The sequence below is a fragment of the Spermophilus citellus genome (assembly GCF_964194105.1).
Source record: "Spermophilus citellus genome assembly, chromosome: 11".
Lineage (NCBI taxonomy): Eukaryota > Metazoa > Chordata > Mammalia > Rodentia > Sciuridae > Spermophilus > Spermophilus citellus.
The window spans coordinates 32,281,742-32,295,018 of NC_138192.1; the positions used below are offsets into that span (position 1 = coordinate 32,281,742).

At 36.8% G+C, this 13,277-nt stretch overlaps 1 protein-coding gene across 2 annotated transcripts in view; it reads left to right on the plus strand.

Moving 5' to 3' along the window:
- CNTNAP5 (contactin associated protein family member 5) overlaps positions 1-13,277 on the plus strand; it is a gene marked incomplete at both ends in the record, with an annotated part of 785,818 nt that overhangs the window by 502,351 nt on the left and 270,190 nt on the right. For both annotated transcript variants that reach the window (XM_081262143.1, XM_081262144.1), the window contains one exon: positions 5,650-5,769. In XM_081262143.1, coding sequence (XP_081118269.1) covers positions 5,650-5,769 — 120 coding nt within the window. The remainder of the gene's footprint in view (positions 1-5,649; positions 5,770-13,277) is intronic.

A 13,277-nucleotide genomic window follows, 5' to 3' on the forward strand; every position in this document is an offset into this window, starting at 1 on the left:
TAGAAGATGGAAATATCTAGTATGTTTTGGGCAGAATTAATATTGTCAAAATGGCTATACTACCAAAAGCATTATACAGATTTAATGCAATTCTCATTAAGGTTCCAATGACTAACTACATCCTTATAGTGTAGCATGTTTTTTAACCTATTTTGTAATTCAGTGTTTAGGACTCAGAGCCTGATTAAACTCAGCTTCAGTTTTTGGCAAAGATGTGTTTTAGGTGGGGCTATGGACTTTTTGTTGCACCATCTTTAAGGTACCCTATAATCACTTTTAAGAATACTAAGATTTACTCATGAGTTTTGAGTGTTGCTAACTGAATCCATGAATTAAAATATCTTCTATTAACTTCTTACCTAATGATTTTAGCAGTCCTTCATTATTATCACTCTTTTGCTTCACTGGGTATTTTAAAAAGATGATTTTCAAGTTCTATTAGGCTCACTCACTCTAGATTTAATTTTCCTTTGTTTCCTTGGTGGTCAACCAGTGCCCAAAACTACAGGAAAGTAAAATGGAATACTTTGAGAAAGAGAGAGAGAAAGCACGCTCACATACATATTATTAAAATATATTATTATTCTATAATTCTTTTTATTATTATTTATTTTTGAAATCTCTGTGCCTACTTAATAAATTAAACATTATCACAAGTATGTATGTGTAAGAATTAAAGATATCATATAAATGGGGTTCAGGACTACCCATGGCTTCAAAAAGCTTTTGGGGAGTCTTGGGATATGTTTTCTACAGAAATGGCAAGTGGGCTATTGTATTCCTTTGCATTTTCTAGATTTGATTTTTCTCCAAACATTATCCTTTTGGATTTTTAGGTTGCTCTCAAACAGTTAATACAACAAAAACAGAATGTGATCTGTATTATTTCTATTTTTCATAAGAAGAGTTCATTTATTAGCAAGTTTGAAAAGTGCCCAAAGGACTTAGATATATAGATGAGATAGATACAAGGAAATGCATAAATTTAACAATTACAGTGATTACTATTTTTGATACTGTAATTCTTCTATTCAATTGATTCTTCTGTTATTTTGACATGAATCCAATTTTTGATATTTTTCTTGTTTTTTCAATTAATACAAGGTGTTCCAACCATTTCCTGCTCCAAACATGGAGTCAGTAAAACTCTTGTAATATTTTAATGGGAAAATGCACTTAGAGACCTTTGTACAGTAGATTGTTTATAGCGTTTTCAGTGATACAAATATGAAATGATGCTATGTTATTTAAAAATTAAATAAGTTCATGCTGATATTATAAACTCAAATTGAGAATTTTATGTGATTTTTGTACTACAGATTTTATCTAATAAAACCTTACTTTACAATCACAAGAACATAATTGTTAGCTTTTTCTTGCTGTTTATACTAGTTTCATAATATAATAATAATGCTTTTTAAAAAAATCACATTATTCACTATTTCAAGACTTTCATTATGCTTGTTTTTGTTTTTTGTTTTGATTTCCTAATAGAACAAACCCTACTTTATCCTACTTGTCAAATTACTGTGTAAATATCAAATGTTTTTAAGAATTTAAGTTCATAGTAATTCTAAAAATATTCTCCTTGGTCACTTTTAGAAAATGCTAGGTAAACACTTTAGTGTTTTGAAACTGATGAATTAAAGGAAAACATCAGATATTTATCTTGCTTTTCCCATACAATCTTATTGTTAAGGGAAATCAAATCAGAGATGATTGACATTTAAGATTTATAAAGTATCCCCACTAACAAATCACGAAGAAGTGTGTGTTAGTTTTTTGACATCATAAAAAATTGAAGATAATGACCTTACAAAGACAAAAGATTTATTTTGGTTTATAATTTTGGAGGATTCAGTCCATGGTTGGTTGATCCCTTTGCTTTGCACCTGTAGCTAAGCAGCGTATCATGCTAGGAACTTATATAGGAGTAAAATTTCTCTCTTCCTGACCAGGAAGAAAAGGAGAGAAAGAGGAAATAGCTAGGACACCCCAATCTCTTTTAATGACATGTCCTCAATTACCTAAAGACCTTCCACTAGGCCCCACCTCCAAATAGCACCATCTGAAGATCAAGGTACCATAGACCTTTGAGGGATATTCTGGATCCAAAGTAGAGCACAGTGATAAACTTAGTGTAACCAATTGCCAGCTAGTTGTCTTTGGGCAAAGTACTTATATTTTATGAGCTCATGTATAGTGTATATATAGAAATGCTGGTTACTAGGCTTTGCCCTTAGAAATCACCTGGTAACTGAGTCAAAGTTTAAGGAACTAGTGTTCAAAGAATAATAGGCTACATGAGGGGATAAAAGATATCCAAATCCCAACATTTGTCACACTCTAGTGTGATCCTGCCCCATGAAGTCAAACAAAGATTTAATCAAGACCTATCCTATAGTTGCAATTCTTTCAGACCCTTGAGATCAGTTCTTTGGAGTTTGACTGGCTCAGTTACTTGTTTTGGAAGATGAGACATCATCAAACATCATGCCATCAGAGGTCTGGCAAGCACTTGCCCTCTTGCTGCTCTGGGAGTCTTTATTGTGTAAACCTAGGTGCTAGAATATGAAAGACCACATGGGAAAGAACTGAAATTCCCATTTACTACCAAAATCTTCTCTGCCCTGGCAGCTGACTGCAGATGCAATATTAGCCCTCACAGGTGATCTGAGCCTGGGCAAGAATAAACCAGCTAAGCCCAGCCTCAATGGCTGACCTGCAGAATCTTGGAATGGTTGTTTTAACTGAAAATCAGAGTGGCTTATTTCGTATATGTCTTTGTTTTTATGAAAAAAAATAGATAACTGAAACATGGAGAATATAGATGACTGAAGATAAGTCAAATGGCACTGATTGCTAAAGCTGATATCAGGTTCATTTATTTCTCTCTGTGCTCTTCTCATGTATCTGGATTTTGTGATTAATAAAGAAGAAAATACTCAATCTCAACACCACTTGAAAGATTTTCTAGTTAATTTGTTTTTATTTTCTTTCAGTGATTAAGAAGGGACTATTATTTTTTTTTCCTTCTGTTACTTATACTTTTGTTTGTAATTATTTGAAATAGTTTAATGGTTTCAAAATTAAAAATACAAAACATACAGGAAAGTCTAGTTTCTTTCCTTCTCCCTATTACCTTATTTTCTCTCTCCCCCAATAGATATCTGTTTATATTAATTTTTATATGAATATTTTGGGATACATTTTATATAATTGTTAGAAAATTTAGAATTAAATTTGTGATATATGTTATATATGTATGTGTGTATATGTGTGTGTATGTGTGTATATATGTAAAATATGAAGAGAGAGGAGAGAAAGAAAAACAAGGGAGCTAAGGGTTACTGGTTTTGTATAACAAGTCTCTTGAATAGTAATGGAACCGAAAAAAATAGGTAAAGAACTTATCAAAAGAAAAAGCAGTAACATGAAATGAGGGCTATTAATTATAGTTCATATTAATCAAGTAACTTCTATGTGCCATACATAAATTATCACTTTGAATACTTACTAGGACCTTATAAAGTAGACTCTTTTTGGACCTACAGGTAAATGAGAAAATCAATGCTCTGAGAGTTGATTAGCTATCTCTTGTAATGAATCATGGCAAATCCTAGCTTGTGGAAACAACACGTATTATCATCTCCTAGTTCCTTTGGTTTTGTGTGTAGTTTAGAGGGTGGTTCTGGCCGTCTTTCATGCAACTGCAATCAAGATGTTAGCTGAGGTTGTTGTCACTTCAAGCTTTGACTCTGGATCTGCTTCAGTGCTCATTCTCATGGCATATGTCGGAGGTTTGCTCATGTGGGCCACGTCACAGGGCTTCCCCATGACAAGGCATTTGGCTTCTACCACCAGGAGTGACACAGGAGCAACCAAGATGGCAGCCACTGTCTTTTTACAATCTATTCTTGGAAATGACATCTATCATTTCTGTCCTATTCTGTTTAGTACAACAAGTCAATAAGTCCAGCTCACTCAGGGGGAAAAGATGGATTTTTGAACAGGATATGAATACCAGGAAGCATCCATCACAGGAGTCACCTTAGGAGGTATCTAGCACAGGTGAAGCTACTTAAGCTATCACAGACAGGAAGTGGTAGTCCCACACTGAGAAACTGCCCAGTCTAACATGCATGTTCCTAACCATTATGCAAGCACCCACATGCTTTATGGGTGACATTTTATCTTTCATGGGACAATAGCCATTCCTTGCATGTGGCTCTCTCTGTGGGAATGCGAGGGTATTTATGGCAAGGTCACACACATACAAGTTGGCTTTCACTTGTGTAACACATTCACGCACAGGGGTTAGCAAATACAAATGAGCTATAGGTGACGTTCACTATGTAGGCACAAATGACAACGCTCTCGTTTACCTCCTGCTTTAGGAAATGTGCAGAAATGCAAGAGAAATTTCCATGAATATAAGTATAACCTTGAATTCACTCTAATTTATAAAAAGTCAAACCCTCTCAGGCTTTAGAATTTTACTGGTAATGAATTATTTGAGACACCCCTCACACTCGATCATGACAAACTGCAGCTTCATAGTTCTGGGATGGGGCATTAGTCACAAAGGGCAGGAGCTGGCTAAGGTGAGCAGTTTGTACTACATCTTGGAGGCTGTGAGGAGCTACTGAAGTATTTTAAGCATGTTTGGGTGACACAATTGGATGTGTACCTGCTGCTCTGAACTATCACATTTTGTCTGAACCATCAGATGACATTTTATATTCTCATGCATGAGACATCAGATGATGCCTCTTTACACTCCTCCAAATTCATGCATGCTGTTTAGTGAAATTTACGTTTCTCTAAACAACTGATAGATCAGTCAAAATCTTCTATTTGGGGACACCTGTGCCTGTCCTTATCCAAGCATCAAAAACTTCCGTGGCTGCAAACAGAAGGACTTTTCCGTGGCTGAAAACAGAAGGGCTTTGAATTTTCTGGGACACAGATTGATTGCCTAATCCATGGTTTTGTCCTTTGATGGTAATCACATCTGTTGACAAGAGTCAGGAAGTTAGTGCCAGTTCAGTCAAAATGGACTGAATGTGGTTTTTCAACTACTCTGTCAGTTACTGTGCCCAGCTCTGGATATATAGACATTAGACAGTAATTTTGTACATCATTAGTAAAGACAGATGACTGCATATATTTATTGTATTTTTTTTTAATTCACAAATCAAACATTTATTGAACCAGCACTGTGATGCTGGAACACAGTGTAAAATAACACATGGCTACTACTTATACAGATTTGGCATCCCATAGCATGATGGGAGCCAGAATACTCTATGGGTAATTTTAGCTTAATGTACTGTGGGGGCATTAGAGAAGGATATATAAATCATCAAAGAGGAGGGGTATATCAGAGGTAAGGGCATAATAAGGAGGGGTATACCCTGTGAGCTGAGTTTAGAAGAATAGAAGAATGGATGAGTTAAGATAAGTGGAGGACAGGACTCTATCAAGTGTTGGAAGGATAGTTTTCAAAGGCATGGGGGACCAGCCGAGGCTATAAAAGAAGAGAAAGAAGGAATCATGCCAAATACATACAATAGGAGGTACTGAACCTACAGGGGGAAATGCAGGGCCAAGCAAACTTCCCTGTCTCTTGCCTTTCTGTCTTTTCAGCCATCTACGAGAAATCCTGTGAGGTTTATAGGCACCAAGGCCACATGGCTGGATTCTTCTACATCGACTCTGATGGCAGTGGGCCCCTGGGACCTCTCCAAGTGTACTGCAACATCACTGGTAAGAGTGCAGAGTTTCTACTCAAGCATGAACTAGCCATTTGGATGGTACAAAGCAATGGGAAATCACTGGAAGGAGCCTCTTATGTGGATAGAAACATAGAGAACCAACTTATTTTGTGGTAAATTGTTTTGGTAACGATAGGAATTATCAGAAAGGTTATTTTCAAAAGAGAGAGAGAGAGGAGAAAATCTGTTAATGGTCTTCATAATGTTTCACTGAATTGAGAATTAATTACCAAGTGTTTTCTGTCAAGCTTGCCAAGGACATGATCTCTCTTAAACTCTGAAAATAGAAAGAAAAGGAAAACAAACAAAAAACAAAATTTAAAGATCAGTGGGAAGCCCTGATTCAATAATTAGGAAACCTTCATTTGTATATGCACCTGAGGACTGTGTATCTGGGTGAATCTTAATATTCTCTCTGGGCTTCAGTGGTCCATCAGCAAAATGGGAATGATAGTTCCACCCCCTAGAGTTGTAAGGATTAAATGCAGCCATGTGTAAGTGTATTGGAGAAGCAAGCCAGGCTGGTTATCCATTAGATGCCTAAAAAAATGGTGAGCTGTTTTTGTTCTTCCTAGAAATTTCATGATACCTTGAAACTTCTTTCTAAATCACAGAAGGACATAGAACAAGGCAATTAGTACGTGGGTTTAGAAATGACATCTGATCACTAATTTTCTCTGAAATATAATTTCACAGTGCCAAACTTTGATTTAATCATTAAATAAACATTCAACTACAGGAGCATTCCTACCATGTGGAGTGTCATTAATCAGCAAATACACATTTTTTTTTTGTTTCTCTTTCAAGTACTTCTCTTTAGAGATGCCAGCTGTATCATATAATTAAACAGGAAAGTAATAGGGGTTCATTGAGTCCTCATGCCCCAGGTTTCTTTGCAAAAAGGCGACCACATCTATGAAGCTCTTTCTGTAGCTAGACACTGTCCTGAACACTGAGGATATGCAGAGAAATAAGACATAGTGACTATGGATCATCATCAGTAATAACTGGCAACATTTCCATGCAATCCTACAAGAAGAAATGCAAGCAAACCATTGCAAGAAATGACAAGTAAGAACACTTAGCTATTTAAGCAACTGCATCCAAAGGGCCAGAAATATTCTGCAGATCATGTTAGAGACCTGGAAATGGATGCAGTTTTATTGCATATTCACAGTACTTCATCTTTCTAAAATGGATGTATGCTAGCTGTTTTTCAGTAGCCCTAAAACATAATTAGAAATTGTATTATTGTTTTCTTTCATGGTTGTGGTAACCTAGCTTGTTAGAAAACCTGGTACAGTACGAGGTTTCTCAGTGAATCTAGGATATTTTTAAAACATATGGAGTCTTGCTAAAAATGAGGTTCCCAGCCTCAGAAATTCTATTTCTGTAAATGCAGTTTCTCTGGGCTGGAGATATGGCTCAAGTGGTAGCGCGCTTGCCTGGCATGTGTGCGGCCCGGGTTCTATCCTCAGCACCACATACAAACAAAGATGCTGTGTCCGCCGAAAAAATAAAATAAATAAATAAAACACTCTCTCTCTCTCTCTCTCTCTCTCTCTCTCTCTCTCTCTCTCTCTCTTTAAAAAAAAATAAAAATAAATAAATAAATAAATAAATAAATGCAGTTTCTCTAAATTTAATTTGGCTGCAGAATTGAGCAAAGAACATAAATGCCTCCTACTGAGTGACCAAGTATGATGTGAGATAGTAGAAGTGGTGGTGATGGCAATCATCTATTGAGCGTCAACTACCTTTGAGAACTGAAGTGGGAGAGTACAAAGATTATACCTCTTTTTTCATATATGAATATACAACCAGTTTAACTCCACTTCATGTACAACCACAAGAATGGGAAATTATACTCCATGTATGTATAACATGTCAAAATACATTCTACTGCCATGCATAACTAAAAACAACAAATAAAATTTTAAAAGTATATCTCTTTTAATCCTCACAATAAAGATCTGAGACAGATGTTCATTTTTTATATATTTATATATTTTTATATAGTCCTTACATGGAAGGAGAGAGAATATTAGAATTTCATGATATGCTCAAGGTACTAAATTCTGCAATTCTTAGTCAAGAATTAGGAAACAATCAAAGCTTTCTGACTCAGTATGATTCATTTCACTGAAACTTAATTGGATATTTTGTATTGCATATGTTTTGCTTAAGTGGTATTTTTTAAAATAAAATACTCAGTGATAATAGTATGAAATTTGGGCCTAAAAGGAAAATATGAAGAAGATGTTAAAACCACCTAGAAGAAATAATCTAGACATTGCTATGTTATTATATTATTACAATTTGAAAGGAAACTTTTTCTATGAACACATATGTTCTACATGTATGTTATGTACATACACAGATATAATAAAGTCCATATGTAGGCTTTCGTCCAATTGTATGGATGAAAAACTTGCTATTTGTGATCCTGAAGGATCAGAGACTGAGTTGTGTCTAAAGGAAGGAGCTATGATGATCATGGGTTGGCATTTATTTTGCATATGATTATTTTGGTATTATGAACTGGCAAAATAATTAGGTTTTACTTTTTTTAGTTTTATTGATTTTATTTTTTAAATACATGACTGTGGGATGCATTACAATTCTATTACACATATAGAGTATGATTTTTCATATCTTTGTATATAGAATATGTTCACGCCAATTCATGCCTTTATATATGTACTTTGTTTTTTTGCATTATAATTCTTATTACACATATATACCACAATTTTTCATATCTCTGTTTATATATATAAAGTATGGTGACACCCAATTCGAGTCTTCATACATGTACTTTGGATAAGGATGTCCATCACATTCCACCATCCTTGCTAATCCCCTGTCCCCTTCCTTTCCCTCCCATCCCTCTTCCCTACCTAGAATTCATCTCATGGGAAGATTAGGTTTCATTTTTTCATAAAGTATGTATAGAAATTTAAAAAAAGGCTGTGTTGAGGCTAAATTATCAATTATCATATTTTATTGGCAAACAATTTTCCAATGTACAAATGTAATCATGATTAAGTATGCATCTTTCTCTTTGTGAGTTTTAAATCTTCAATGCTCTTAAATGTGAGTGATTTATAACACTATGAAAAGTATGAAAAACTCGTCCAGGAAAGACAGAAAGGGAGTAATGAAGACAGTGAAGGAGAAGGGAGAGAAGAAATGGAATACAGAGGATCAGTCTGTCTTTAGCTCTGATTTTTGAAAACACAAAGCTACTCTTCTCTGCCCTTTCGGAGCAGGTGAAGTAATAGTGTTACTGAACCAGACCCATTTTGTATCCTGTGCAAGATGCCATTCACTGAAATGGTGAGTTTTACCAGAGTTTATTCATGAGGTGATCAAGCATGTCTTCCACCCATCTCCCTAAGGACAAGGCTTAGGTGTATAAAGCAGGATGGTCTAAGATATAGTGGAAGACAATTGGAGGTTTGGAAAGGTGAGGTACTCAGTGATCTGTGCATGCATAATCAAATTTCATGGCTCTTCATAGGATGCAGGTTGAGAAAATGGTGGTGTTAGCACACTCTGGAGGTGGAGTTTTGACTTTCTGAAATCAAAATCACCCAGCAGATAGATATTTGCCCAGGCCCAAGTGAAGGGCAGGTGGTTTCAACCATTTGGAACTAGACAAAAGGGGTCTGTAGGTCCCTGGAAAACAACATAGGCAACCGTTACCATCATGACCCACGCATCAGGGGTGTTATCTATAGCAAAGCTTTTGGAATTTAATAATATATTGCTTAGCTACATGACCTTTAAAATCAGTGATGTTAAAAGTCAACTCAAGGAGAGTACAGTGTATTAAATTTGGAGGGTTTATTTGAGTTTTTTCTCAGTCTCAGTTACATAAAGAACACAAAGAATGCTGGAGAAAGAAACCCTGGGTTCTCCTTTCTGTGCCCATCAGATGAGCGTTTATGGCTTCAGTGTCACATTTCTAAAATATAGATCTGTTGCCCGGCGATCTTACAGCCCTTTCTCATTTAGAAATTTATGAGATTATCAGTAGATTTTTTTTCCTAAGGAGTCTACAGGTACTTTCAAATAGATGTCAAGTGCTTGAAGATGAGAAGCTTTCAGTGTGGAAGATAGCAAATGTGCTTCCCTCTTTATAAGGCACCCTAGGGAATGTTAGTTTCCTATTGCTATAGGCAAGGTGGTATGTAACCTGTGCTGAGAGATGGCAGTCTGTGCATCTAAACTACTCTCAGGGCAATTTTGGGGAGGTGAGATGCTCAAATGCTCCAATGACAACTGCCATATTTGATGTAAAGTGTCATGATCTCTGCATGGGGAACATAAGCCTAATAACATTAGCAACATGATGGAGTGTTTAAGTTTACCGATGAAGGGACTAAAGTTAAACCTCTGTAAACTTTTGATAGTGTGCCTTCCCTGGAACCCTGTTCTAAGTTGCTTTGCCATGGGACTAGTGGATGGGAGAGGGAGGAGCCTCGGTTTTTGGATGGAGGACTATGTGAAGTGCTGAATGAGAAAGAAGAAGAACAATTGGCTATAGGAATACACACAGTACCTACTTTCAACATCTTTGTACATGATTTTATAATTCATTTCAGCTCGATATAATTTCACTCAAGATAAACTTGCACATTGCAGACACTATGCAAGGTGCCTCAGTTGTGAAAGCTTGTCTCCATTAGTTTCCTATAACTGCTGTTACAGTACCACACCCTAGGCAGGACATAGAAATGAAGTATATTATCTCACAGCTCTAAAAGCTAGAAAACTAAAATCAGGGTGTTGGCAGGATCACACTTCCTTTGGAGCCTGCAGGGTGAATCTTTTATCTCTTCCTCCTTTCTGGAAGAGGAGTCTGCCCCATCCCTGGCATCCCTTAGCTAGAACTAAATCTCTGCCTCCCAGAGATAGCCATGTGGCCTCCATATGACCTTGTCACATGGCTTCCTTCATTTTTGTGTCTGTGGGTCTGTTTCTTTTCTTTCTATCAGGGGTACCCTTCATATTGGATTGAGTCCAATTATACCTCAATGGAGTATGAGCTCATCTTAACTTGATTATATTTGTAGAAAATCTTTTCCCAAATAGGCCCACATTCATGGATTTTCAGGGCTAGGAATTCCATATATAATTTTGGCAGAAAATGTTTAACCATGACAATATCATTTCAGCCTTTTTCACAGATTAGTAATGGAGATGCTACAGCAACAATCAAAGTATAAATAAGGACAGGGAAAGGATATATATATAGTGTGTGTGTTGGGTACCTACAGGAAGGGTCCATAATCTAGTCTGGAGTGCAGTGGAAGGGTTATTGGGCAGGCAAGTGGTACCTTTTAAGCCTGGGTGGAAAAGAGGGACTGACCAAGTGAAGCAATGAGAGAACACATTTTTTGGGAAGAGAGAATGAATGGCAGGAACAAAGTGCATGTGTCTCTGTGGTCTATACATTTGTGAGGGCCATCAATTCCCTGTGCTGAATCACTGAGTAGAACTCTGAAAATCTTGTGAACAACTAGAAAAGAAAGGATCGAAGTGACTTGACCAGGGGTAAGCTAATTTTATTGAAGATGCATAATCTGCCCAGCAAGGCAGAAGACTTGAAAAGGAGAAATAATCCTATCATAGATGCTCCTTGGGCCTGCCAGACTACTTAGCTGGCTTTGAGGAAAAAGCAAACCAAATCCTGAGCACTAACAAGATGTTCTCTTTATGTCACGCACAGACTTAGAGTTGACATTTGCATTCCCATCTTAGGGACAGTAGATTTGCCTGATGGTTAGTTCAAATCAGGGAGTATTCACAAAGATACAAGCACATAAAAGGGATTATGGTGGTGGTAAGTTTTAAAGCTTATATCCCAGAACTTTAAAAGTAACAAATGGGTGGTTCCCACCACCAAGCCTGGACAATTGAGGGAAAGATGTGCTATCAGGCTAGAAAAGAAGGCATAGTGGAGAAGATGTTGCATGGGAGTGCTGTGACCTCTTCCTGGGAAGCAGCCAACTCAGTGGGAGTGACCATTCTGACTTCAATATTCCATTGCCCCTTCCAGTCACCTTCCTATTCTTTCTATTGACCAGACCCAACTAGAATCCAGAAGGTAAGAACCTTTGTTGATAGAATGTTTTTTTATTCAGCCATCTTGGTCACAAAGAAAACTGGAGATGGGTAGAAACTGGATCTACTGGGGCAAATGGAATCTATCCATAGCAGTATGCTTAAAGGAATATCCAAAGAAGTTTAGGAAAAATGATTATAGTTCATCGAAGATCAAGATGGTTGATGTTGATGATAGGGGCCATGAGGGTAATCTACAAACTGTGCAAATAAATGAATTTTACAGATTTTTTCCAATAAATTTCAATCTGACCAACAAAGGGTCTCTCTTTTTAAGTTAAACGGGGTTAAGTTTAAAATAAAAATAAGAAACATGCAAGGAATAAGAGGTGTAGAAAGTGAACTATCCCCAGGAGTTGATTAAAAGTTAAAAATTAAACCAAGAGACAATTAGACAACTAAGAGAAACTGTGACATACTAAAATGTAATGTTTTGTCAAAAGCGGTAAATGGGCTCCATGTCACTATCTGGTGATAAATGTCTGGACTGATTCAGACCATTTCAGGCAATGATGAAGGAGCTTGTGATCATCCTTGCCTGCATTAATCTGATTGGGCAAGTAGGAAAGCATGCCTTTGAGACAACAGAGAGTCCAGAGAGGACTAAGAATTGTTTTACTGAAAGAAAATGCACATAAGGTGGGTTTTCAGGATAGGTGAGATGCCATCAGGAAATGAAGAAATCCTTGGGGCTACGACCAATATGCAGAAAAAAAAAAAAAAAAACAAAACAGAAGTGGAACAGAAAAGAGAACATTGCATGTGGTTGAAATTAGCAAACCCTTGAGTTCCCTGTAGAGGAAGCTTGGGTTGATGAGACAGAAGCATGAGGTTTCTCAGGCTACTTTCTTCCCTCGGTTTGAAGGATAATTTCATATGTCATACTGACTGAGATTCAATCTTGGTTTATCCAGTCAAACATTATTCTGAATGTCTTGTGTGAAGGTATTTTTTTTAATGAAGCTATCATTTAAATCATTTTACTCCTTTGAGTAAAGCAGTCTTCCCTCCATAAAGTGGGTAGACATCATGCAATCCATTGAAGGCTTTAATACAACACACAGTGACTTGTTCTGAACATGAAGGGGTTTTGACGACATATATCTGGGTTCAAATTGCACCTCTTCCCAGAGTCTCCAGACTGCCAGTTTATCCTACAGATTTTAGACATACCAAGCCTCCATGATTCAATTCATAGCAATCTTTGTCCCTATCCCCTTCTCTGTCTCAGACATACACACACACAAACAAACCACACACACACACACACAAAGCTAGTTCACCCAGGTTGTTCTGTTTCTCTGGAGAACCCTGAATAATTCAGTCAGGTACCCTCAGGCCCAAATGGATGTCCATATTCAATTCTCCTCT